At 38.3% G+C, this 25701-nt stretch overlaps 2 protein-coding genes across 7 annotated transcripts; one reads left to right on the top strand and one right to left on the bottom strand.

Annotated features, from left to right (window-relative positions):
* Positions 1-637: 637 nt before the first annotated feature.
* LOC135617419 (kinesin-like protein KIN-4A) lies at positions 638-19995 on the top strand. Of its 2 annotated transcripts, XM_065117586.1 has the most exons (25): positions 644-1574; positions 3038-3184; positions 3306-3455; positions 4940-5193; positions 6574-6758; positions 6850-6974; positions 9230-9266; positions 11840-11931; positions 12043-12156; positions 12583-12693; positions 12854-12947; positions 13073-13188; positions 14903-15001; positions 15089-15202; positions 15326-15442; positions 15529-15609; positions 16129-16200; positions 17091-17184; positions 17256-17287; positions 17380-17477; positions 17565-17660; positions 17791-18012; positions 18252-18414; positions 18955-19113; positions 19200-19995. In XM_065117586.1, exons 1-25 carry the CDS (start codon positions 1458-1460, stop codon positions 19419-19421), a joined length of 3111 nt encoding a protein of 1036 aa, XP_064973658.1. In that variant the 5' UTR covers positions 644-1457; the 3' UTR covers positions 19422-19995. The 2 variants fall into 2 exon arrangements, with proteins under 2 accessions (XP_064973659.1, XP_064973658.1); XM_065117587.1 differs by lacking the exons at positions 18252-18414; positions 18955-19113; positions 19200-19995 and having other exon boundaries at positions 638-1574; positions 17554-17660; positions 17791-17956.
* On the bottom strand, positions 19803-25556 carry LOC135617420 (vesicle transport protein GOT1-like). 5 transcript variants are annotated; one of them, XM_065117592.1, is made up of 8 exons: positions 25407-25556; positions 24896-24961; positions 23148-23221; positions 20843-20934; positions 20652-20732; positions 20475-20572; positions 20151-20232; positions 19803-20073 (listed from the first exon to the last, which is right to left on the bottom strand). In XM_065117592.1, exons 3-8 carry the CDS (start codon positions 23176-23178, stop codon positions 20035-20037), a joined length of 423 nt encoding a protein of 140 aa, XP_064973664.1. In that variant the 5' UTR covers positions 23179-23221; positions 24896-24961; positions 25407-25556; the 3' UTR covers positions 19803-20034. The 5 variants fall into 5 exon arrangements, with proteins under 5 accessions (XP_064973664.1, XP_064973661.1, XP_064973663.1 ...); XM_065117589.1 differs by having other exon boundaries at positions 23148-23206; positions 25407-25555; XM_065117591.1 differs by having other exon boundaries at positions 23148-23206; positions 24896-24937; positions 25407-25519.
* Positions 25557-25701: the final 145 nt, after the last annotated feature.

Below are 25701 nucleotides of genomic sequence, written 5' to 3'. Positions count from 1 at the left end.
TTTCAATTAATCTACAGACAAAGTTTAGATTCCTTAACGAGGAGAAGAAGAGCCACTCACTCGCTCTCCGAGACACAGAAAATTTATTGGCCCAAACTCCCACCCAGCTTTTGTTTATTGGCTTCCATGGAAGTAGGACAGAGCTGAGGCGGAAACCGAGGAATACATTACTGGTTTAGCTTGGGCACCGAGCAGAACCACAAAGCTTTCCATGTGATGTGATGCTTAGATTCTAAAATACCGCGTGAATCGAAGATAAAAGCTAGATGAATCTACTGTTTGGATTATTGTGAAGTTTAAAGTAGTAATTTTTGAGTTGTATCTTGTTTCACAAACCAAGTGGATCATAGAGCGATGGATATTTTGATTTGATGAGATGACAGAGTAAAGATGATATCGAATGGGGATCATCCACTGGTTGAGAGGGCTTCGAGGAGAGAAGAATTGCTCGATCACATCTTTTTATCATCACCCTTCTATCGATGTTGTTTCTGCTGTTGTTGCTCTTAGATTGAGGAGAGAAGAATTGCATCAGCTGTTGACCAACGGTGGCATCAAGAGGAGATGCCATGTCATTATTGCAGCAGCACAGCAAGTCTTAAAGTACACGAACGACACTTTTTGCTTGCAGCAGCAGCAGCAGCAGCAGCAGCAGCGGAGGCCTGTCGATGTAACAGTGACGGTGGTCGTCAGTCGTAATCACTGCCACTAATAATGTGTGCAGTGCATCACCCACCACCACGTCCACCACCTCCTCCTCCTCTGAGCCGCTCTAAAAACCGTAAACTGTCCCCGGTTCGATCCCACCTCTTATTACCGCGAGAGAAAAAGGGTGTATGTGGGAGAGAGGACGACTCTGTAGTGAAGCTCTAGAAAGCATGATGATCCATGGCGGTCGTTGCCGCGACTACTGTCGTCGAGTCTCGACTTCGATTCCATCCTAATCTTTCTTCTGCTTCTGCTTCTTTCTCTCTCACAAACCGTCGTTTCTCTCTCTTTCTTCCTTTCCACTTTTCCTTGGGGCATTCGTTCATTCCTCTTCGTTTGAGCCCCTGTTCTTGAGAGCAATAAAGGGGCAACCTTGTTCGCTGCTAACGCTCGTAGGTTCTGGAGAGGGAGAGGGGAGCCTTGATCGCTGTAACTTTCTTGGAAGTGGGTTGTTGAGGAAGTCGCAGGTTTTGTGGTCTTCTTGAACCGACCCCCTCCTCTCGGCAGTAAGGAAACGACCTTCGTCGCCGTTGGTCGTGGTGGGTTCTTGAGAACGTCGCAAATCTTGTGGCCTTCTTGAACCGTCCCCGCGCCTTGTTCTTGACAAGAGTACAGTTGTGTTCTTGAGGAAGTCGCAGGGTCTCGTGGCCTTCTTGAATCCTCGCTGCCTTGTTCTCGAGGGAAAGAGGAACCTCGTTTGCCGCATTTCGATCGCTGGTTTTGGTGTGGGTTCTCGAGGAAAGGTCGGGATGGAGAACGGTGAGCATTGTTGCGTCAAGGTCGCCGTCCACATCCGGCCGCTCGTCGGGGACGAGCGGCTGCAGAATTGCAAGGAGTGTGTCACCGTCGTCCCTGGGAAGCCGCAGGTTCTTGCTTCTTGGTCTTCTGAATCAAATTTCTGTTAGATCGATTTCTTGTGGTCATTGGACGGTTTGATAACAAAGGTGTTCTCGGTCATTGTTGGATCATCTGCCAGCAATTTTTCAGCCAACTAGGTTGGAGATCTAATGTGCTTCTGATTCCAGCTTATGAAGAAGCCTTTTGAATCATCATGTCGTTCCTGTATTCTTGGATCAGAATCCCCTCCTCTCAATATGTGGCTTTGGTTTTTGTGTAGTTTCTTTAATTATGACTTTTCTTTGTCATTACTTGTAATTTTAGTTGTTTCTTTTTCTTGTTTTCCTGGATGATTGTCATGGAAAATGACTCAGATCTTTCTCTTTTCTGTGAAGATATAGGGCAGTTCTGTCCCAATTAGGTCTTATTATCTGCCCTGTTATTCTTGTTTAAGCTCGCTTATCTTCAGCGGTGTCACCCATTTCTCATGTTATTCCTGCTATTGTAGTGCGATATCCTGTTTCATGTGGTCAAGTGATATGATGCCTACACTCCCCTTTGCATATCTATTTCTGTGCATGTGCAAGGGTTTCAACATTCCTAGGGTTGATCCTGTTCTGGTCCTTTTCATCACAAATTTCTGTGCTTCATAGATTTGACTTGTTTTCCAAGCTTCCACGGTAATGATCTGGCTTTTTTTTTTTCTCTTGTTGCTTTAGCACTATTGTATCTTAGGGAGTCCCATCAAGATCTTTTTCGATCATTGGCCCATTTGCAGATTGTACAGTTCCATATCCAGTTCTCCACTATTCTGTTTAGATTTATGACTCATATGCAAACTATTTTCGGTTGATTTGCTATAGTTGATGTTCTGTTTCCTCCAAGAACTTTGTTTTCTCATTGCTACAAAAATTTCAAGTTCTCGACTCTTGAATCACATAGGGAAGACCCAAAAAGGCTTTCTTTCAGGTCAATTATAAATCAATGCAGTTTGTGTAGGTTTGCATTCTGAGGACATTTACATGATCAACAATGAAGGTTAGTTTAATTTGCATTTTCGAGGGGTGGAGGTCCTAAGCGGCTTTCTTTCAGGTCAATTATAAATCAATGCAGTTTGTGTAGGTTTGCATTCTGAGGACATTAACATGATCAACAATGAAGGTTAGTTTAATTTGCATTTTCGAGGGGTGAGGGTCCTAAGCAGCAGTACAGAGAGTGGAGGGGGATCCCATTTCCGTTAGAGCAAATCTAGGGGTTTTTTGCCTGTTTAGTTATGATAAATCTGAAGAAACTGGGTGCTTGAATCAGCAAAGGAACATGATCCAATCATAACTAATACTTTATACAACATGGAAACCAAAAGAACTTTTGCTGCTATTTTTAGAAAACAAATCACAGAGTTTTCTTATCTATGACTGAGTTTTCCAAAGTCATATTGCAACCTGTACTTTCCAATCAAAGTTAATCTTCATCAAATGCATTTGATATGCAGGTGCAAATAGGAACCCATTCTTTTACCTTCGATCATGTCTACGGGGGTACAGGTTCTCCAACATCAGCCATGTTTGAAGAATGTGTTGCTTCACTGGTTGATGGTTTGTTTCAAGGATATAATGCTACTGTTCTCGCATATGGCCAGGTTAAGTAGTAGTGTCTTACTCTTAGGCTACCTTTTGTTTTACTTGACGGATGAAATAACATTTTATATGATGTATGCTTCAAAATTCTTTTTATCATCTGACATCTATGATGTGCCACAGACAGGGTCAGGGAAGACATACACCATGGGGACTGGATGCAGAGATGGTTCCCATACTGGGATTATCCCACTAGTTATGAATGCACTATTTAGCAAGATTGATGCCTTGAAGCATCAAGTGGAATTCCAATTGCGTGTCTCATTCATTGAGGTAAAAACTACTCTTTCTTTAAACTAGTTTCTCTTTTTGAATACAAGAGCAAATAGGATAGACTGTTAAAGGAGTTAGATTGCGGAAGAGTACAGAAAAGATAAAAATCTGAGAGAAGAGAAAGGGCCAGAAGCCAGACAGAGATTTTATTTTGACAGAAAACATCTCACTTGCTGTTCTCTTTTGATTGTCAGCTATGCTAATTTTTTTTATCTTAATGCACTAAACTTCCTCCAGTTCTGCCTCAATTAGGTTTTCTACATATTGGGATTTCTAAAATTTATCTAAATAAACTCTTGATGTTTTAGATGTTGGAGCTCTATAGTCTATATAATATCAAAAAACTATATACCTGGACCATTTTAAGATATATAGAAAAGTCAAAATCATTCAGAAATATTTGGATCGCCGCACACTTCCTCTAGAACCGTCAAAAACTAGTCTCAATTCTGGATTGAACCTACTGCTGGAGTTAAATCAATCGTTTAGCCAATTATATTTGCAAACACCTTAAATAGATTTTAATGATGGGCCGTTTTATAGTTGATAATATGCTAGCTGCAATTGTGATAGAATCTGCTTAAATTATTTGTTTTGGCTAGCAGTTAATCCTTTATAGCAGTTAGGTTATGTAATTTAAGGTTAAACAAGGTTAACATCTGACGGCTTTACATTACACATTCTGACTAGGCACTATCTTGTTCTTAAGCTCAGGCTCACCACAAATCGTGAAGTAATGGGCCTTTACCTAGCTTCTTAGTAAACCTTACTTTTATGGTGTGCAAAGTGGAAACTGAAATGGTTTATGTCGATATCCATGTGAAAGAATTAATTGATGCTTAATTTATTTAGGGATTAAAATTTCTTGTTCAACATCGGAGCGTTAATACTTTGGACTTCTAGTTTTTAGAGGCCCAAGCTTGCTAAATTATCTCTCATAGTAGACATTCTAAGACCAATAACCCCTTCGAAACACGTGTAATCAGATACCAGTCAGTCATTAGATCTGCTGTGAATGCTCGCTAATGATTTTACATCCTTGTTGGTGCTATCTTGGGAACAATATCCGTCCTGTCCGTTTGTAAGACATTACCAAACATGAATTTGGGTAGTCCCAACTCCCAAATGTTCTTCTGATCCTCATCTTATGTGATTGTTCATTGTATTGTTCACTTCCCTTGTACACAAATTTTTTTGTTATTATTCTAGTTTGAGCAAGAAGTTAACTTTGTTGTTTAATGGATGTTATTTGGAATTATGAATTGTCTGTAAAGATGCCATATTTATGTTACATTTATCATGGGTATGTTTCATGATTTCAACTGCTCACTTTTTGGCAACATCATCTGTCATCATAAGCTCACCCTCAGACTCTTAGCTTTTTCATATATATGAATTAGTTTGATGGTGTTGCACTTGTTATTATTGCAGTTGTAAAAGCATACTATCATCTAATGCTGAGAACATAATTTTTGGTTGTGAAGATTTTGAAGGAAGAAGTGAGAGACTTGCTAGATTCTGCAACTGTTGGCAAACTTGAGGCTTGTAATGGACAAGTAGGGAAGGCGGCAATACCTGGGAAACCTCCTGTACATATACGTGAGGGTTCAAATGGTGTAATAACACTTTCTGGGTCCACTGAAATTGATGTTAGCACTCGAAAGGAAATGACTGGATGTCTAGAGCAAGGTTCATCGAATCGTGCAACTGGAAGCACAAACATGAACAACCAGTCAAGGTTAGGACCATATGCTATGCTATGTTCTCGAAAACTAAAGTGCCTTTTAAATTTAATCTGGTCCTTCTTGAATACTTCTTGTATTACTTTGCTAATTTTTCACAGGATCTTTTTGTATCAGTACCATATATAAATGTCATACTATTAAAAACGAATTTTAGCACAATCCTGCCCATTTGGTGTTCCTGATTCTTCTTTCTTCTGAAAGAAAAGTAGAACTTCTATTGATTACTGAAAGTTAAACATCCAAATTTTGGTATCGACTGCCAGCCAAAAACAACACCCCACGAGAATACATTGTTTTGCCCCCTTCCCCCAGCTAGCTAGTCTATGCTATGCGCCATTACATTGCATTCTCTGGACAAATGTAGGAAGCTGTTTATGTTGACCTCACTAGCCAACATCATAATGTCTTTGTACAAACACTTCAGGTACCAAGGTACCTGATCGATTTTGCCCAAAAAGTTTGTCCATTCCAATGAGTCAGTATGGTGCACAATATTCTGCTAGCCTTCCTCCTTGATCCTGTATGGTGCTCCCCGAATGGCCATGCTTTCTGCTTGAATGGGGCTGTTAGCCTTGACTCCAGCACTCCCTGCTGCCACCAGCTAACATTTGCCGTTTTTGGCAACACAACCTGTAAACGCAGCAGCCAAAGGAGGACTAAAAGAGTCATCACATTCGATTATTAGGCACTGCCTAATGTTACATTCATGTCTCCTAAAAGGGACTGAAGAAGATCACCCCTCAGAGTTCAGCTGGGCCCTTAAGAAATCATAAGTGGTGGCTGCCACCTTCTTATAAGGGTCTCCGCCCTGACCTGGTGGTTGCGTTAGTGGCATTCATTATGGTTTCACCAAAGTTGGCACAGGGAGTTGTCAATAACTGTTTGGAATAGCTCCTCCTCTCCAGGATGGCTGGTACTACCTCTGTCCAGCCAGCTCCAGTTATACCAGTCCTCTATATCATTGATATCCAGATTAGAACATTCCCATTGTCTCACCCATAGCTGTCTAGCAAATCTGCACTCAAAAAATAAACGTATTGGAGACTCATCACAGCATTTGCGGACAGGACAGGCAATAACCTTTTGATTTGGTACTAGCTTATCCTTCTAGTTTCGTACTATTGAGAATCAAATTATTGTTGACATAGTATTGACTTTTAAATGTGAATGGAAGCAGTATGTTCTTTTCAATAAATCCATGGTAGTTTTGCTCCAAAATCGCTCAAGAACAATTAAAATATCGGGGTGGATTTGTCCCTTTCATTTCATCATCTTCAAAGATTCTTGATGCAAGAGATGCAGAAATTTCTAGTGATATAATTGAAACTGTGTGATTCTGTCAATAACATTTATGTAATTTCATCCTGGAATAGTCGTTCCCATGCCATCTTCACAATCACATTGGAGCAGATGCGCAAACTTGGCCCAATTTCCACTGCTGACAGTGCTATTGGGGATATAACTGATGATTATCTTTGTGCAAAGCTCCATTTGGTAGATCTTGCTGGATCAGAGCGTGCTAAGAGAACAGGTTCAGATGGTCTCCGATTTAAAGAAGGTACCTAACTGGGCCCTTGATGCATTATTGCCTATGATCACTTTTAGATTTATGCAAATTACTCTTGATATCATCTGCTTGCTTACTCCAGGGGTTCATATCAACAAGGGTCTCTTAGCTCTTGGCAATGTCATAAGTGCTCTTGGAGATGAGAAAAAGCGTAAAGAAGGTGCCCATGTTCCTTATCGTGATAGCAAACTTACTCGACTCTTGCAGGTTCTGTAATGTTCTTCGGTTCTTCCGATGATGCATTTAACCAATTCAACATAAGAATATGTACGCAACATGCATCTGATATCTTCATTCGGTTAATCAACATTTCTATGATGTTCATAAACTAATTTTAAGAAAATTTAGATATATGAAAATAAGAAATGAGCATTAGGTTGTTATATGCATGATCTGCAGTACCGGTCCATACCGCCCGGTACGGGCGGTATGTACCGGTCCGACAGGCTTCCGGTACGCGGACCATCGGTTACCGTTTCGACACTGTAGCAATACTGTAGCACTGCTACAGTGCTAGAGTGCTCGGCACGCCTAAATATACCGAGCGGTACACCTGGGTGTACCGCTCGGTATACTGTACCGTACCGGTACCGAGCCCAGGTCGAAACTCTGGTACGGTACGGTATTGCGGACCTTGGTTATATGTTTAGGTTTGAATGAAGCAATAATTAAACTGTAGGTAGGATATAAAATGCAGTTATTCTAGTTTGTAATCCAATCATAAAAACGATCAACCTTTATTGTAGATCATAGTTAGATACCATTTGGACCTGTAGCTAGTTTGGCTTCTCTTTGCAATAATGGTATAGACATTGTAACTCTGAGCTGATCATAAAGTTACTCAGAACTTGCTGGGCAAGCTGTCCTACATGACATATTTGTAATATGATCCTAATTTTTATTGGCACCAATAGGTACAACTGAGGCAACTTCCATGAGAAGGGAAGTTACATAGGTTGGATTGCAAAAGCAGATGCTTGGTTGTACAATAGTTTAATGAGGAAACAAGGGGAAGGTATTAGTTGGATGTTTGACTTCTGAAAATCTGAAGCCTAAATTTGATACCCATTTTAGAACAAATTGTTCAAGTTAGCAGGTGAAGTTATGGTATGAGAAGCACAAAAAACATTAATAGTTTAATTTGGTCTCCAAAAAATGATCCTAATCTCTAGTAACAGTAAGAATTTCAAAGTGCCTTCAAGTTTTAAAGTATTGTTTTGCTTCTGGATGGTATCGTACCATACCTGATCAGTATCCCAACACTCAGTATAGGTTGGTACTGCCCAGACCAAAGAGAAGGAGAAAAGAAGAGGGGAAGAGGTGAAGAGGAAGAAGAAGATGATGATGATGAAGAGGATGTGATTATGTATATCAGAGGAGTGACCCAGGGAGGCAGAGGTGATGGCCTCAATACGTTGAGGAAGTGGTGTGGCAGCAACGAGTTGAGGTGGATGCTGAGATAGCAGCGGCGGAGGTGGAAGCTGTGCGGAGGTTGAGACAGTTATCAATAACTTTTAGCTGCTGTTGAAAGCTATATCGTTGAGCTATATAGCTATCAACAACTTTTAGTTGCTGTTGAAACATATAGCTCATATTTTTGCATTTATTTTATTATTAATTTATTCAATGATACTGGATGGTACATGCCGGTATATTGTCCTAGTACCATACTCAAATCTGATAGGTTATAAAAAGTAGTATCAGACTGCGATTTAAATTCTTGGTGGAAAGAATATTTTTCCTGACAACTTCAACGTATTAATCACAAACTTCTCTGGTTAGGTCTCATTCAATATTTTCTAGTTATCACTTAATAGAAGATGCCAAAATAGGCTAACAATTAGTACATGTTGCCAATAGTTATTTGGTAATTGGTATAAAATTAACCTTCTTTTTTGTAGAATTTTTGGATTATTATTGGTAGGCTTCTTCTACATGATAATTCTCTCCCAACCTTTTTATGCTTAAACCATAATATGCTGCAGGCTTTTAGTTGTCCAATATGACACTACCACATCCGAATGGAAATAATGTTGAAGCAATAACAAGAATATTTCTAGTGGAACGTCTTTCATAATCACTAGGAAGATATTTCTTTAATAGATTGAGGGATGAATAATTCGACTCATTTACATTACAGATCATGAATGTTTGGAATCCATATTATGCAAGAAGACATTGCTTTTTCTAATTTGAGTGGAAGGGTGAACTCGTATATGTGATTTATAAAGTGTAGTCATCTTTAGTACCACTTTTGTTGCCACTTTTCTATTTGATTCTTCTCGACATTTTTTGTGCATTTGCAGTTGGGCCTTTGCCAATGGCTTTTAGTATACTCTTTTCCAAATTTTTTGTGTTGAAGCAATTCATCTTTCTGAATTTTGGAAACTTCTCTATGTAGTTTCACTGGCATTCACAAGGAAATTTCCTTCTATAACTATTTTCTACTTTAATTTTGACAGGACTCTCTTGGTGGAAATAGCAGGACTGTAATGATAGGTAACGTATCTAATAGTCCTAAGAGGTTTTCTTTAATCTGATGCTTCGCCACAAGTTATTACTGAATTGTGACTCTTGTATTGATGCGCCTTATTGGATACATTTTGTTGTTTGGAGATGGCAGGAACAATCACTTGTTTTTACTGCAGATATTATATATTCTATTGGCAGAGTGGAATGATAGGTGATTTGCCCTCCTATTGCTGAACAGATCGTGGTGCTGATATGACCCAACCCAGTGTGGACTCATCATTGACCACATTGGCACGTAAATGAAAGGACTTTTGATGTGTACCAAGCAACTACGAGAAGAGTCATTCCTCTCTATGTTGGTAGATGTCCATTTTGGTGGTTGTGCCATGTGCCACCCACAATATATTACTCTGTAAGAGGAGATAATTGTTACTAACTCATCTACCAGTAATATTGTGGGATAAGTTGGAATGGTCTTCAGCCCCTAGATTGTTATTTGTGCCCAAAAATATTCACAATCAGACAGCTTAATAATCTTGTTCCCATAAAAGGTCAGCTAGAAGGTAAGGTCCAGAACCCCTATGTGTTTTAGCCAACGTTCGTCATACCGTAGCATACCGCTCGGTATGGGCGGTTTGTACCGATCTAACAGAAGACCGATATGAATGGTACATTGGTACGCTTCCATATACCATGTGTCAGTACGCTTAGTATGGCTTGGTACATACCATACCGACAATTGGTCGGCATACCAATACGGACCGGTAAGACGAACAATGGTTTAGCTACCATTTGTTTGCCCTCTTTACTCTTGCTTCAGCTGACTTACCAAAGCATTTGAGTGACTTGTGCTGATGGCTCTAAAAATCCTTAGGTCCTTTTGCCTTGCTGGAGCTTTACATGTATCATAATTTTGTCACTTCTGTATCACTTCCAGATCAACATTCGATTCTTGATAGCAAATAACAACTCTTGTAAACCCCTGCAGCAATTGCCCAACATTTTTGTCTCTTGCATCAAGTGGTTGTCATGACATGTGGTCACCAAATAAAGACTAGTTTTCTATGTGCAAATGCATGATCTTAGATGTGTCAACTTTATGGGCTACTGGAACTACACTTTCAACTAGTGTGCATGGGAGAAATTGTTACATCTATGTCATTATGCCTAGTTGTGGGGTGTCTGTTGGTCTATGGTCATGTGGCAGAATAGAGAAGGCATTAGGGACATTTCCACCTAACCTTCATCATACTGTGATAATAGTATGATTGGTTGTTCGGAATTTGTCAATATAATCCAATGATATGATTATATCTACATACTCTTTTCTTTCTTTATGTTATGATTCAACACCTCCAGAAACAAAATGCTTGATCTGTAAAAGAGTAAGGGTTTTTTTTCTTCTGCAAATTGGAAAACAAGTATGCAGTTGCTTAGTCCCACATTGGTTGGAAGAGTTATCTTAGGCATAACAAAGTGTGAAAACAATGTATTAGCTTGCAGTGAATCACTTAACTAAACATATGACTTTTTATAGATTTTAATGACGATTTTAATGACGGCAAAAGATTCATATAGCCGACCTGAAATAGTTGAGACTTACGGCTTTATTGTTGTTGTTGTTGTTGAATCACTTGTAGTTTCTTACATGATATTGCTAAATATAGTAACTCCTTTTTTAATTTAATGTTATATCATTTTGCTAGTTAATTCCCGAACACAAGAAAAAGAGGAGTATTGCATTGCAACTGACCCTTGTTAGATTAGTATGGAATTGGTATTACGGACAGTTTACCAACTTGTGCCACATGGTATCACTTAAATAGTACATATAAAATAAGTACCAATTGTCAATAGTTCCCTATAAGGTCCAATACTGGTCCTTGGTCAGAAAATACTAATAAGTACATCTTAGTGCAATAGGAACCTTGACAAAGATAAGAATATTGAAATGAATGTCCACAATAATTACTGAAAATGATTCCAGAATAGTTAAAAGTTAGTTCTAGCCAAGGTTCGCCATACCGCGATATACTACTCGGTATGGGCGGTATGTACCGGTTTAATAGGAGACTGCTACAAGCAGTACATCGATATATCCCCATACATCATATGTCGGTGTGCTCGGTACAGTTCGATATATACCATACCAACAGTTGGTCGGTATACCAGTATGGACTGGAAAGGCGAACCATGGTTCTAACAACTCATAAAAGAGGAAAACCTTTCAAAAAGGTCTGGAGTTGAATTGGAATGGAAGGTGAGGCAGTTCAAATTAGAGATTGAAGGGGTGAGAGAGAGGACTTGATTACAAATAATTAACAAAGAAAGTGATGATCCTCAAATTGTGCAGGTATTGCCATAAATGATAGGGAAGGATCCATGTACCTGATACTGTATAGTTTGGAACTGCTTATTGTTTGTTGTTGAGTATATTGGTAAAATAACACATCATATCTTTCATATCACATTATCATTTTTACATGATGATTGCAATGCACATGAACATCATCTAAAGAATATTAGTTTGTAGCATCAGATCTTTCTCCTATGATTCTAAAGCTGAGGATTCTAATTTCTGTTGTCTTTAATTCTTCCAGCCTGTATCAGCCCAGCTGATATCAATGCAGAGGAAACACTCAACACATTGAAGTATGCTAACCGTGCTCGCAATATTGAGAATAAGCCCATTGTGAGATTATGACTTTGGTGATATCTTGCAGAGATCATTATCCTTTGTTAGAAATGAGATTCGTTTTTCTCTGCATGCAAGTGCTTTCCTTATCTTGTGAATTCTTACCAGGTCAACAGGAACCCAATATCAGATGAGATTCTAAGGATGCACCAACATATCGAATACTTGCAAGCAGAGCTAGCCTGTTCTCGTGGTGTAGGAACTGAATCTGATGAAGTCCAGGTAACATTTTCCTTCTGCTGAGCGTTCATTACCATTGGTCACTAATTGGCCCCTTAGACATAAGCATACAATGACTTGCATAGTGTCACTATAGTTGATTCTCTTTCATGTTATATTGGATTGTTCATGGACCATAAGCTTGAATTTAGAATGTTTCCTGAAAAAAGGCTCGAGAGAGGTTTTAGGCCGTCAAGTTGATTGTCATCCCTTTGAGCAAGCACCCGCATGACCGTTCCAAAAAGATAAGTGCAATTGCCTAGTAGGACATCTAAGTACAAGACAATGCGACAAATGAGCAGATTCCTTCTGTGGATCAACCAGCCATATTTTGGCCTCTGTGCTTGTCTTTATATTATGCTTGTTATAACATTATATAAGTATTTTTTGATGTTCTCTCTATAAGCTCTGTGTGCTTTTGTTCTGTAGACTCTTAAAGAGAGAATCTCTTGGCTGGAAGCTACCAATGAAGATCTTTGTAGGAAACTCTGCGAGTACCACGGTCAACAAGCTAGTGAGCATTTCGAAAGAGATTTTCAAGTATATGAGCCAGAACCTTGCTCTTTTTACCTTTTTACCCTTTAAATTTGGCTTATTAGCAACTGATTATACTCTGACTGAGTGGGGTCAATAATCTTTCAATTGTGGAGTTTTGTCAATTTGATAAATGGGATAATGGCATTCTTAATTATGGTTTCAGAAAGGTAGAACCTGCTTTGTGAAAGCAGAAGGGCTGAAGAGGAGCTTGCAAAGCACAGAAAGCTTAAATTTCCAGCTGGCTAAGAACCTCGGAGGCAATTCTTTTCACACACTTTGTGATGACAGTCTTAACTCTTCACTATTTTGCAATCCTATTATATATTCTTAAATATTTATTGTGTTCTACAACTTCATAACCTAAATGTCGCTGTGCCAGCAGGTGATAGTTCGAAGGAATTTGATGAAGAAATAGCCAAAGAATGGGAATACGAAATGTTGCAAGACTCCATGGGCAAGGAGTTGAATGAGTTAAATAGGCAACTGGAGCAGAAAGAGGTGATACAAACTTCCATTAAATCTTGTAATAATGCTTGCTTTCTTGTCGATTCTAAAGAAACTTGTGTACAAGTTATAGTAGTCCCTGTCATGTATTACTAGATTATTTATGTATGCTTATATAGTATGCATGTGTCAAAATTTATCACTCAGAATCTCAGATTATAGAATTAAATGTTCATCTGATAAGATTGCAGAAAGAATTTGCAACCAAATGGTTGTGTTTCTTTATAAATATAAATGCAACAACCTTTCTTTTTTAGCAAAAAAAGAAAAAATGGTTTCTGTTTATGTACTTTAAGAAACATCTTTGTGAGCCTTAGATATGTGGGTGAATGATGTTTCAAGTGGTTTGATATGGCCGTGTAGATGCTAGTAGAGTCAGCCGTCAAGGTTTTACAAATCAGCTTTGTTTTGGTTTTAGACAGGTTTAAAGTTATCCTTTTCAAGCATTTTCAGTTTTCCCACTTGCAATTTCATGTTTTTCAGTTATTCAAATAAAAAATTCAGAGAAAAAGTCAATGCTTCATGCTTAAACATTTTGACTAATCTGAATTTTGAATTATAGTTTGTTAGATTGGTGCTGAAATAAGCATGATTTCAGTAACTAGAGTGCTTAATAATGTTTTCGGAAAAGAAAAACACATTTTTAAAAATGTGTCATTTTGAATTCTCAATTGAGGTTTTGAATCTCGGTTTAGTACCAATGTTGGCTCTTGGATGGATTGATATGACACTGGTACGGTTGGACATTCCATATGTCGGTACCCCCTGGTCGCTTGGCATGGATTCACCTAAAGAAGGGGAGAAAAGGTCGGGGAGAAGACATACATGGAGGTGGAAGAGGAGGTAGTAGTGGTGATACGTACCGGTAGGAGGAGGCAATGGCAATGCAGGTGGGAAGAGGAGGAGAAAAAAGGAGAGAGAGAGAGAGAGCTTGATGGGTTAATTGGCCTATCAACTTTGTTTGGCCCAAACCACTGGCCAAAATACTTAAGCTAAGGTTGATAATAATATTATGCTCATCAGATCCTTATAAGTCAATCTTAGTCTTGCTCACTTCTGATGTGGGACTAATCAGAATGTTTTAATCTTACCTACTCAAGGACTTGATATCCTTGTCAAGGCTCAGCATAGCCCAAATCAAATCCTAGCATGGTGCATGTGAGGCATAGCCTAATGGTGGCTCCACGCTGTGACGAGTCCTTTGATTTCATCCACGAGTAGCACTTTCCTACTCGAGCTCCCTCACCATGCTCAAATACTAGGTCAACTCTGACATCAAATGTCACAATCCGGGCCTGATGGGCTAACTGGCCTATCAACTTCGTTTGGCCCAAACCACTAGCCCAAACACTTAGTGCTTTCAGATAAGAGCTCATTCCTCAAACGGTATAAAAGACCAGCAAGGTTCTCCAGAAATTTTCTTGCTAGCTGCTGTCTTTCAGTTTTGATTACTATTGGGCTGTTCCATCCATGTGTAGCTTAACTAAGACATAAGGATGGGTGGAGTCAATATTGAATTATTGACAACATGATTTTGTTTGTGATTTTCTTTTTCTTTCTTGTATATCGATTTCAATCTCTAACTTGTATCAAATATGTTTTAGCTTCCTCTATCAAATGTTCATTTGGATAATTCAGTACAATTCAACAATTTCTTGAGTTCTCTATATAAAGAGTGTCTAGCTGACAACTTTTTTTATGTCTGCAGTCTGAGATGAAAACTTTTGGGGGATGTGACACTCTTGTTCTCAAGCAACACTTTGGAAAGAAGCTCATGGAGCTTGAGGAAGAAAAAAGAACAGTGCAGGTTGATTAGATTTTCTTCAGTGCAACATACACAGATTTTTGAGTTTCTGCTTTTCTTTATCCATGCAACTAATGAGGAGTATTTCAGCAAGAGAGAGACAGGCTGTTATCTGAAGTGGAAAACCTTTCTGCTAACTCTGATGGACAAATGCACAAATTGCCAGATGACTACCTGCAGAAATTAAAGACCCTAGAAGCACAGGTGACTTTTTTTTCCTTGATTTTTTACCATAGGATTTTTAATAGCTTTTCAGCCAAACTATATTATATTTCTTTTTTTTTATCCCATTTTCTAGACTTCATTTTTGCCAAATTATTCTTACAGATTATAAATCTCAAGAAGAAACAAGAGAACCAAGTTCAACTTCTAAAGCAAAAGCAAAGGAGTGATGAAGCAGCAAAGAAGCTGCAAGATGAAATACAATTCATTAAGGCTCAGAAGGTTGTTCTTTCAACTAAATATCTTCTATCACCATTCAAATCCATTCTGGTTCTTTTGTTTGGCACTGATACTGTTTCATTCTGCAGGTTCAATTGCAACACAAGATAAAACAAGAGGCAGAACAGTTTCGGCAGTGGAAGGCTTCTCGTGAGAAGGAACTTCTACAGGTATTTTTGCAGTGGCATGCATTATGCTCTTTAGGATTCGTGTTAGTAAAGCATAGAAAATCTATTAAATTGTTTTAGTTGCAGCATATCTCATTTAAGTTATCTATTTTTCCTTTTGTTGGAAGTTGGAACTACATTCTTCTACTTTATCATTCGTAAGAAAACATTACTCTTATCAGACCTAAAACACCACTATGTTGTCATGCATTTGGATGTTAACTTTTATCATGATATTGCTTTATTTAAAGGAAACATCAACTTGCATAGCATAAGGAAAATTTTCTTTTGGATAGTATGCCAACAAATAGCCTAAATTTATACATCCTTTTCTAGTCATCTAGAACAATCAATTAGCTTGGCGCTCATGTTATTGCATTTTTTCTCATGCATTATAAATTCATAATCTAACCTTTTGTTATAAAAGTAAGTTATTTGTGTCTTTTAGGTTATTACATTCTTCTGTATAATTTTTTCTGGATTATAAATTTGAGTTTCATTTTGATGCACTGGCTCAATCAGTTAAGGAAAGAGGGAAGGAGAAATGAGTATGAACGTCGGAAACTGCAAGCATTAAATCAGCGACAAAAAATGGTAGAATGTTTCTCTGAAGGGAGTCCTTTGTATGCTTTTTTTTCTTCTTAAGTTCATGCTAAGATTGAAGTTTGATTAGTTATGTTTTAATATACTGAGATATTGTTCAGTGTTAGCGTGTCTGCATGTGGATTTTATGTAGTTCTATTCTTCTGTTCTAAGATATACTGTGTGGCTATTATATCTGCTCTACTCATAAAGTGAATTTACTGGTTCATTTTAAAGGATGGAGCTTACAATTGTTAGTCATACTACCAGCTCTTTGGATATTGGTCTTTTTTACAATTAGTTGTCAAATCATGTCCAACAGATATGCAATATAATAAGCTGAACAGTGGGTTGACTTGAGAAAAACATGATGTTTAAGCTCTCAAAATGTATAGTGCATTTAGGAGGAAAAAGAAGATTCTTCGTAATATTTTTTTCAAATGGACAAGGTGGTAGATCTTCCTAATTTCACATTGTTGTTGATGTTTAAGCTTTCAAACCCTTTGATGTCTATAATACAACATGACACATACATTTGTTTGGTTCTTAAGTAAATAATTTTATAGATGCATTCAACAAAAAAAAGTTCATTTTTTATTACTGAATGCACCCTTCACAGAACATGGTGCAAACTCTGATAATTCAATTGCTGGTTGATTATAGTTCTTATATATTAGCCATGATGTTGTTGAACTTCTCTATTAATAGCCTTCCACTTGTATTTGATTGTATTGTGATTATTTTTTTACCAATAAGAAATTGGATCATCTACTCATTCTTTTTCTTATTACTGGGCATATTCATCTTGATCTGCATATTCATTGAAAACATTGCTACAATTATTTTTTTGCAATCGGAGCAGTTTGTATGATATTCATTCAGGTAATTTTTCATTCCTGCAGGTTCTTCAGAGGAAGACAGAAGAGGCTGCAATGGCTACCAAGAAGTTGAAAGAGTTGCTAGAAGCTCGAAAATCCTCAGCACGAGAAAACCCTGGTATATGAATTTTGAATTTACCTTGCAACCTGCACAAAACTTCTATTCTTAGTCATTCTTATATTTTCCAGTCATTGCTATTGGTAATTCAGCAATAATTCAGGTACGTGATTCAGATCTTTACCTACATTCATTTAATTCAGTCTATAATTATAAATACAGTTAGAACATAAAGACCCGGATCTTAAACTTCAGATCAATGAGAAGTCCTTGCAACAGTGGCTTGATCATGAGGTTGAAGTTTTGGTACATATGCATGAAGTTAGGGATGAATATGAGAAACAATGTCAAATGTATGTAAATGGATGCTATTTTTATCTTTTAATTCCACTTTTGTAGCATGTTATTTTTCCTGATCAAATCCTTTAGCCTTTCTTCAGGAGATCGACCTTGGCAGAGGAGCTTTCTTTTTTTAAGCAAGAGGAAGCTTTGTCTGGGAGTGCTAGTCCTCCAAGAGGAAAGAACGGAAGTTCTAGGTAGATAATTTTTAGGCCTTATAGCATTTAATATACATGTATATGGTATCCTTCTATAGTAACAATAGGAATAATTTATTTGAGAAATTGGTGATCTAGTTCTCTATATTAATATTTTCATCCTTATCAGGTTATCGTCTATGACCCCTAATGCACGATTAGCGAGAATTGCTTCACTAGAGAACATGGTGACCATCTCATCGAATACACTTATAGCAATGGCTTCCCAGCTTTCGGAGGCGGAGGAACGTGAACATACATTTGCAGGGCGTGGAAGGTGGAACCAATTGCGGTCCATAGGAGATGCAAAGTGCCTGCTCCAGTACATGTTTAATGTTGCTGCAGATGCAAGGTTGTTATATTATATTTAACTAGCAATGCAAATCATGATTTTTTTTTTATTCGAGTGATCTATTGAACAGAGAGTATCATCTGAATCTGAAAACTTTTGGTTTTTGTTAAGTTAAAAAATCAGGTAAATAAATGGAAAATGCTGGCTAAACTTAAGAAAAAAAAACACTTAATTGACGTCTATGTTAATTTCATAGGATGAATTTAACAGTGTGATATTGATTTCATTTGTGGAAACAGATGCCAACTAAGGGAGAAGGAACTTCATATCAAAGAACTAAAAGAGCAATTGAATGAGCTCATCGGTCTTCTTCGACACAGTGAAGCACAGAGAAAAGAAATGGAGAAAGAGCAAAAATTGAGAGAGCATGCTATTGCAATTGCACTAGCCACATCATCTCCGGTAAGATCATATTGATGTTTGGTGACACCATAATAGCACAACCTTAAAAGATCTAGTGTTGCAACTAAGGTTGTGACCATATATCCTGGATTATGAACTATGAAAAGATGACCAAGGCCTGAAGGTGAATTGAATGGTAGACATTGAACTTGTCAATCCAATACGAGGACCTGTCTACCTAATATTTTTTTGTTCAGATTAAGATCAATTATTAGATTTGTGCACACTATAGGGCGATATTGTTTCACACCCAATTCTACAGCATTAATGGATCCAATATGAGGATCCAAGCTTAGAATGTTGAGTTGGATTATGATACGGATGTCTGATTATCAGTAGGTCCCATTGTCATCCTTTTCTAAGAGTGGTTCAACAAATATATTGTGTGCTTTCAGGAGAAACTTTTCATGTTTAATTGCAGACTGTATTAGTTTTTTTAGGCAATGGTTCGTCAATGCATAGTGGTAGCGATATCTAATCTCTCAATACACAAAGTTGCAATATCTAATCTCTGTAACTTCTTGGTTTATTCATTTCCAGATGAATTCAAATGGTTCACTGAAGCATTGCATAGATGAAACGGGAACCCCTCTGTCTCCTATAGCAGTTCCAGCACAGAAACAACTGAAGTACACTGCTGGCATCGTAAGTAGCCCCGGCAATGGGACTGCAGCATTTAACAATCACCCAATGAAGAAGGTACACACACACTCACTGCTCTTGATAGAGTTGCAGCCTTGGATTGTTTTGGTTAATAAAAAGGTTTTTATTTTTGACATCATCAGATGGTCCCGATCGGGCATTTATCGATGGGGAAGAAACTGGCAGTCATAGCACAAGGAGGAAAGCTTTGGAGATGGAAAAGAAGTCATCATCAGTGGTTGCTGCAATTCAAGTGGAAATGGCAGAAACCATGGAGATTGTCCGAGTGGATCCGTCATAGTGATGAAACACTAACGAGGGCTACGAGGCCTAGAACCCATCATCCTCTTCGGAATATAATGTGATACAAAAGAGCACAATTAATGTCAGAACCAAATCAACCCATAACAACAGCACAATTAATTCTCGAGTTTTCCACCTACCTAACAACAAAATAGTGAGTTTTCCACCTAATATCTTTATTGGCCTGGAACATGAAGATTTTTATTGGCCAGGATCTTGAGCTGAATTGACAGATGAAGTTGGAGTTGGTTGTGATGGGGGTGATTTTTGTTTAGAAAGTATTTTTTTGTTTTGTATGTTTCTTCGTGTAAGCGCATACATTTGATTACAGTGTTTTATGTCTGATATCCATGATATACCAATAATTAATTGTGGAGTTTCTTTTTATCTATAAAATACTTGCTATTATTACATACACTTCAATTGGCAACACCCAAAGTAAGTTGTAGAAATGCATAAGCATAGATAGATAAGACGATCCAAAGCGGGCACAAATAAACATAAACATGATGGCACGAGCTGCACATACAACCTTATCTATCATTCAAACAATACGCCGTGAGCCAGTCCATAAGAGAGAAGATCCACCACGAACGTAACACTTTTGCAGTGAGAAGTAACTTGTCTTAATAACAGCAGCAGCAGCAGCTGCAGCTGCTTGTTGACTGGCGGCTACTACACTGGAACTCGCTTGCCTCTGTAGCGCTCAAGTAACTGCAGATGTAGCCAGACATAATTTAATTAACATGTTACAAATTTACCTACAACAAATTTGGATCGCACATTCTCACCGATGTCACAAAAGGCTGTTGGAACAGCCAGCCAAAGATGGGGATCCTCTGTAAAAATACTGCAACGGTTGGCCAAAAGCCACTGAGAAGTTAACCCAAGTCAGCAATCAGCACAATCGAAATTTCAAAGGTAAACACCAACATTAGTAGTAATCACTAACTTCAGTTAAGGTGGCTAAATATATAAAGAAGTTGACATGTCAAATATGATAACGTCATCATTTGTAATGCGTTCCAAAACACAGCCTTCTGCCAAACGGACCACAGAAGAAGAAGAAGAAGAAGAAAAAACATTAACCTCTGTACCAACAAATAGGCACTGACCTGAAGAGGACAATGAAGCCATATGACTCCACGATCATGCCAATGATTGGCCATCCAATCAGGACCAGGAAGAAGCCAGCGCCAAAGGATATGGTACCCTGCCAAATAAGCAAGAAATGATCCTAATCAAACAGCTCCATACAGCATGGTGGACCAGTCTATATCAACGAGTAAAACCTTGTAGTTCTTAGGCTTGGTGAAGAACTGCATCGTGGACTTGAGACCAATTGTCAACATTAGACCTGACAGGAAGAGAATCTGAGGAATATGCAACCAGAAAACAAACAGTTAAATGCATTAATTTCATAGGAAAAGCAAGACCAAAACATTTAATGCAGTGAAACAGGATGAATACGAAAAGAACTCACATTCCCCATTGCTAAAAGTCCCTTGTCAAAGAAGAAAATGATTCCCAAGAATGAGAAAAATACACCGAAACCCGTCAAGCCTAGCCCAATCTCTGATTAGACGGACTCAAGGTTAGAATATTAGAACAATGAGATCATAAAAATTGAGAACCTACTAAGTAATGACAAAAAATAGCACTAATGGCATCAGACTACCTAGATAACAAATCATAAATAATGAAATTGAATGTAAATCCTTGTTACGGAACAGAGACATAAAGTATGGCATAAGAAACACGGATTGCTTGTCTACTAGTGACTGCAAAGGCCAATAACCAGCACTAGTCAATGAACAAGGGCCAAATCACTTGCATAGAGAAGTGGCAGCAGAAATGTTAAAACAACCTCTAAATGTTACAACCTGACCTTGTAACTGAATTTCAAGAAAGAAAAAAACTCTAATTTGAATTTCAACCAACATGTCTAGGATCTTAATGAAGAATTAAATTCCTAAATGATACATATGTTAAATATTTGATTACGTTCACAACTGTTCCATTTATGGCTGCTGAAGAACCAGAGAGTATTGATGGTACTAAGCTAGTCTATGAGGAGCACTATAATCAAAGTGAATCTTACTAGAATTTGAATTTCAGCCAACATGTCTAGACTATAGTGCTCCTCAGCCAATATGAGGAGCACTATAACCAGAGAATTTGAATTTCAGCCAACATGTCTAGAATCTTATTAAATAAAAAAGGTCTACCATGAAATAGATCTCAGGATGCAGAGCAAAGTAGCATAAACATGGTAATCAAACATCACCCGAGCCCAGGCGTCGGGCGCTTCGGGTGAGCGCCTAGGTTAAACCAAGCGACCGAACCAGCGTTTGAGGTCTGGTTCGGTCTCCGGTGCCTTAGTTGGTTCAATCGAACCAACTAAAGCACCGATATCAGCATGACTTCCCTAGCCCTAACCCTGCTCGTCGTTCACACTACTGTCGTCGCTTCTCGCTGCCGCTGCTGCTGTCGCCACTCGCCGCTCTCGCTACTGCTGCCGCGGCTCACTGCTAATGTTGCCGCTCCCACTGTCGTCACTCACCGCTCCCACTCCCGCTGCCGCTGCTACTATTGCCACTGTCTCCGCTCGCCGCTTCCCCTCCCGCTCCCGCTGCTCGCTACTACCGTTGCCACTGTCTCTGCTCGCTGCTTCCGCTCTCGCTCCCGCTGCTCGCTGCTGCCGGTGCCACTGTCACCGCTTACCGCTCCCGCTGTCGCCGTAGCTGCCGCTCCCGCTCTTCTCAATCAACACCCTTGGTCTTCCGACTCTTCTCTTACACTCTTCGATAGTATACTGTTAGCAGTATACAGTTAACAGTATACAGTATACTGTTAACTGTATACTAATAATAGTATTTATATTTATTAGATTAATTTAATAGTATATTTTTATTTAAAATTTTAAATAATTATATTTATTAATTATATTATATATTTTTATATTTTAGCGTCTCACTTCGCTCGGGCGAGTGCCTAGCGTCTCGGACGTTTTTGGACCTTGACGCCTAGCGCTTTTTAAATCATTGTTTTACAATCAATCAAAATACACATCTCAAAAAATTTTAAGTTGCTATCAAAATGCGAAATCTTCTTTCATCACACTTCCAAAAAATTGTGATGCACAAGCCTCTTCCATGTATGAAATACTAAATGTAAACGATCTCGAGTAAATGTTTGCCTATACAAAATACACATTTATACTTTTTTTTTAATTTTCCTTGAAGTTGCATATCAGGTGGTTTATTGATCAGATGTGCTGCTTTGGCAACATAAAAGGACTTAAATCCTTCTTAAACCCTTATTTCAATATTTCCCTGCTTCATTGTTGTCAACCTTTTAACTCTCCGTACATGCACCTAGTAATCAAGATGCCAGCACCTGATAGATTTAGTTGAAGTCAGGGATGTGAATGAATCCCAGTGAATTAAATGAATTTAATCTACTCCTCCCCACCTCCCCAACAGCAAAAGAAGCAAAATAAGAGAAAAGTGATTCCTGCATCACTATGCCATCTTACAAGAATGTTTGCATAATAAAATTAAAAAATTGATAAAAAGGGGAAGGAAAACTAACTAAATTATTCTTGTACCTCAAAATGTTAATTATAAAATACTTGCTTAAGAATACATGACAGATTTCGTAATAAGCTGTATAAGGTAAACATCAAAAAGTGAATTATCTCATATTTCTTTCAGTTTTATGCTTGTAATCTACCTTATGGGTACATGTAAAGGAAAATTGACATGCATTTGGCAGAGAGATCATACTTTTTCGATCATTCATCTCGAATGAAACCATTGTGTCAAGCTAGCCAATGAACACAAAGCTGCAAAAGCAAGAGCTGACACCAAGTTATTTAATTCATCAACATCAAAGTAACAAGAAATAAAACTAAAACTTATGACATGCAAAAGAAAGAAGTGACCAGCTCAAATTGGTAATCCTGAATGGATGGTCTCTTAGGCTACATGTCATCAATAATTTTAAGACACATGATTGTTTTAGGGAGTCCACTCATGATATTTAGGATACAAAAAGTAGCAAAATGCATTTCATTTTTGCCTATGTCCCCATGGAAGAAGCCTTAAGAAATTTAAAATGTAACATGAATGCTTTTATCTGCACATCTTATTGTCCTACTGATGACATGCTAACATTTCTTAAATATAGGTATCAGGGTGATGTAATTATAAAATACCTCAAGACCTACTTGTTCCCTCACATGATATACCAACAGCAACCTACCATTCACTTATGCAGTAAGTTTTGTATGTGTTGTTAATACTTAGTGGTTAGAATTTTATGCACCTTTTGGATAAAACCTGGGACAATTCATTTATGCAAGGCCACAAAACAGGCAATAGACCATGCAGTCAAAATAGCAAATCCAACATGGTGCACATTTCACACGTTGCTTACTATTGACATCCATGACCATGGAAACAATACATCCAAAACACACCAAATTTAACACTAAAAAAAAATTCCAAACTGCCATGATGTTCTGCAAATAAGTGCTAATATCAAAAAACCGAAAAAAGAAGAAGAGCTCATATTAAAAGCAGAAGTCTAGTTTAGAATTGGTAACTAGTAAGTATATCTAGGATAAAAGCAGTCAACATATAATTCTGTTCTCTGCAGTAAGTTTGTATACATTGACCTACGTGGTTAGCTATCTAGTTCATCTACACTCATGTCCTATCGGAAGTGTAATGCCTTCGGATACGAAAAGATGATGAACTGGAGGGCTCAAATAATCGAAGGGCTAATAACACTCCATATGATCTAATTATAAAAGACTCCTATATTTACAAGATGGAGAAAATTGTGGTGGCAAGAACCAAAAGTAACAGAGAGACCAGAGACAAGTGTAGTGTGATTATAAAGTTTGAGAATATCTCTGAATCATGGAGAAAAAAAGAACAAGAACGACATTTTGCAGTGGTTTTACCGATATAAGAGACCGTACAGAGAAGCAAGAAGCAAAAATAGGTTCAGGTAATGTATAGGCTTCGTGTTATTTGCCAAGATATTAGTTCTGTCTACAACAATTCAGAGAGTGGTAACGCACTATTACCAGCAGCACAATCAAATCAGGGAAAGAAGAAAAGCAATTTAGGGTTTTCAACTTTTGCTGCATAGCTGGATTATTGGATGTCAGGAGTACCTTCCCGCGATGAAAGAATCAGGCGAAGTACCAGAAGGAATAGAGCCAAGTGTAGTGTGATTATAAAGTTAGAGAATATCTCTGAATCATGGAGGAAAAACCAACAAGAAAAACATTTTGCAGTGACTTAATTGATATAAGAGACCTTCCAGAGAAGCAAGAAGAAAAAATTGGTTCAGGTAATATATAGGCTTCGTGTTATTTGAATAGATATCAATTCTGTCTACAACAATTCAGGGAGTGGTAACGCACTATTACCAGCAGCACAAACAAATTAGGGAAAGAAGAAAAGAAATTTAGGGTTTTCAACTTTTGCCGCATAGTTGGATTATTGGACGTCAGGAGTACCTTCCCTCGATGAAAGAATCAGGCTGTGATCGCCCCTTCAATCTGGAAGGTAAACCGCAGACGAACCTAATAAAAGATCGTTAGAGAACACAGGAAAAGGAATAGAATCTTGTAACGATCGTCACAAAATCCACAGAAGAGGTACTTCATTCACCACCGACTCAAACAAAATTGGGGAACTGATCCATAAAACGAGGAATCAGCACCTGGAGCTCCCGTCTTTGTTCTCAATACAGGAATCATGGTAAATCACTAGAAAATAATTGAAATCGGAAATCGAAGAAGAAATCAAGAAATCAACAGCACGAGATCTCATGTTAAGGGCAAACCACGAAAAGAAGAAATCAAGATGTCCACGTCCGGAGATCCCATGTCTACCCTCAAGAACGAAACGAGGGTGGATCACCAAAAAGAGGGAAGGGCGACCGAGGAACAAATCGAGAAATCAACTCACAAAGATCCTATGTTTATCCTAACGAATGAAATTGCTGTGGGAGAGAAAGAGACGCACCCGAGGAACGGCCACGAAAGCCACAGAGGAAGACGAAGAAAGAGAGGGGGAGAGGGAAACCGGCGAGGGAGATGACGGAGAAAGAACAGGAGACAGAAAGAACTACGATTTAGCACACTACGCCAAGCAACCGCCTCTGGGTTTCCGTTGAAACTGCGGTTGCTTTGGGCCGTCTCCGTCTCTCCTCCTAATTCTTCCGGCCCAAATCTACTCTTATGGGCCGACCTTTATATTGAGAGGTAATTTACCCTTATATAATATATATATATATATATAACTTTCATAAATATTAAGA

Source organism: Musa acuminata, chromosome BXJ2-7 (genome assembly GCF_036884655.1).
Source record: "Musa acuminata AAA Group cultivar baxijiao chromosome BXJ2-7, Cavendish_Baxijiao_AAA, whole genome shotgun sequence".
Classification (NCBI taxonomy): Eukaryota; Viridiplantae; Streptophyta; class Magnoliopsida; order Zingiberales; family Musaceae; genus Musa; species Musa acuminata.
Note: the sequence above shows the minus strand (reverse complement) of the source record. Positions and strands in the feature narration are given on the sequence as shown.

Bases quoted from the DNA above. Each gene is read 5' to 3' on its own strand.
- LOC135617420 (XM_065117592.1), bottom strand. From the start codon at position 23,178: ATGGTTTCATTCGAGATGAATGATCGAAAAA. The intron at 20,573-20,651 runs GTTTTACTCGTT...CTTATTTGGCAG, and splicing joins CCAAGCCTAAGAACTACAAG to GGTACCATATCCTTTGGCGC. The intron at 20,074-20,150 runs GTGAGAATGTGC...CTACATCTGCAG, and splicing joins AACAGCCTTTTGTGACATCG to TTACTTGAGCGCTACAGAGG.
- LOC135617419 (XM_065117586.1), top strand. From the start codon at position 1,458: ATGGAGAACGGTGAGCATTGTTGCGTCAAGGTCGCCGTCCACATCCGG. The intron at 15,443-15,528 runs GTTGTTCTTTCA...TTCATTCTGCAG, and splicing joins AATTCATTAAGGCTCAGAAG to GTTCAATTGCAACACAAGAT. The intron at 17,185-17,255 runs GTATATGAATTT...TATATTTTCCAG, and splicing joins CTCAGCACGAGAAAACCCTG to TCATTGCTATTGGTAATTCA.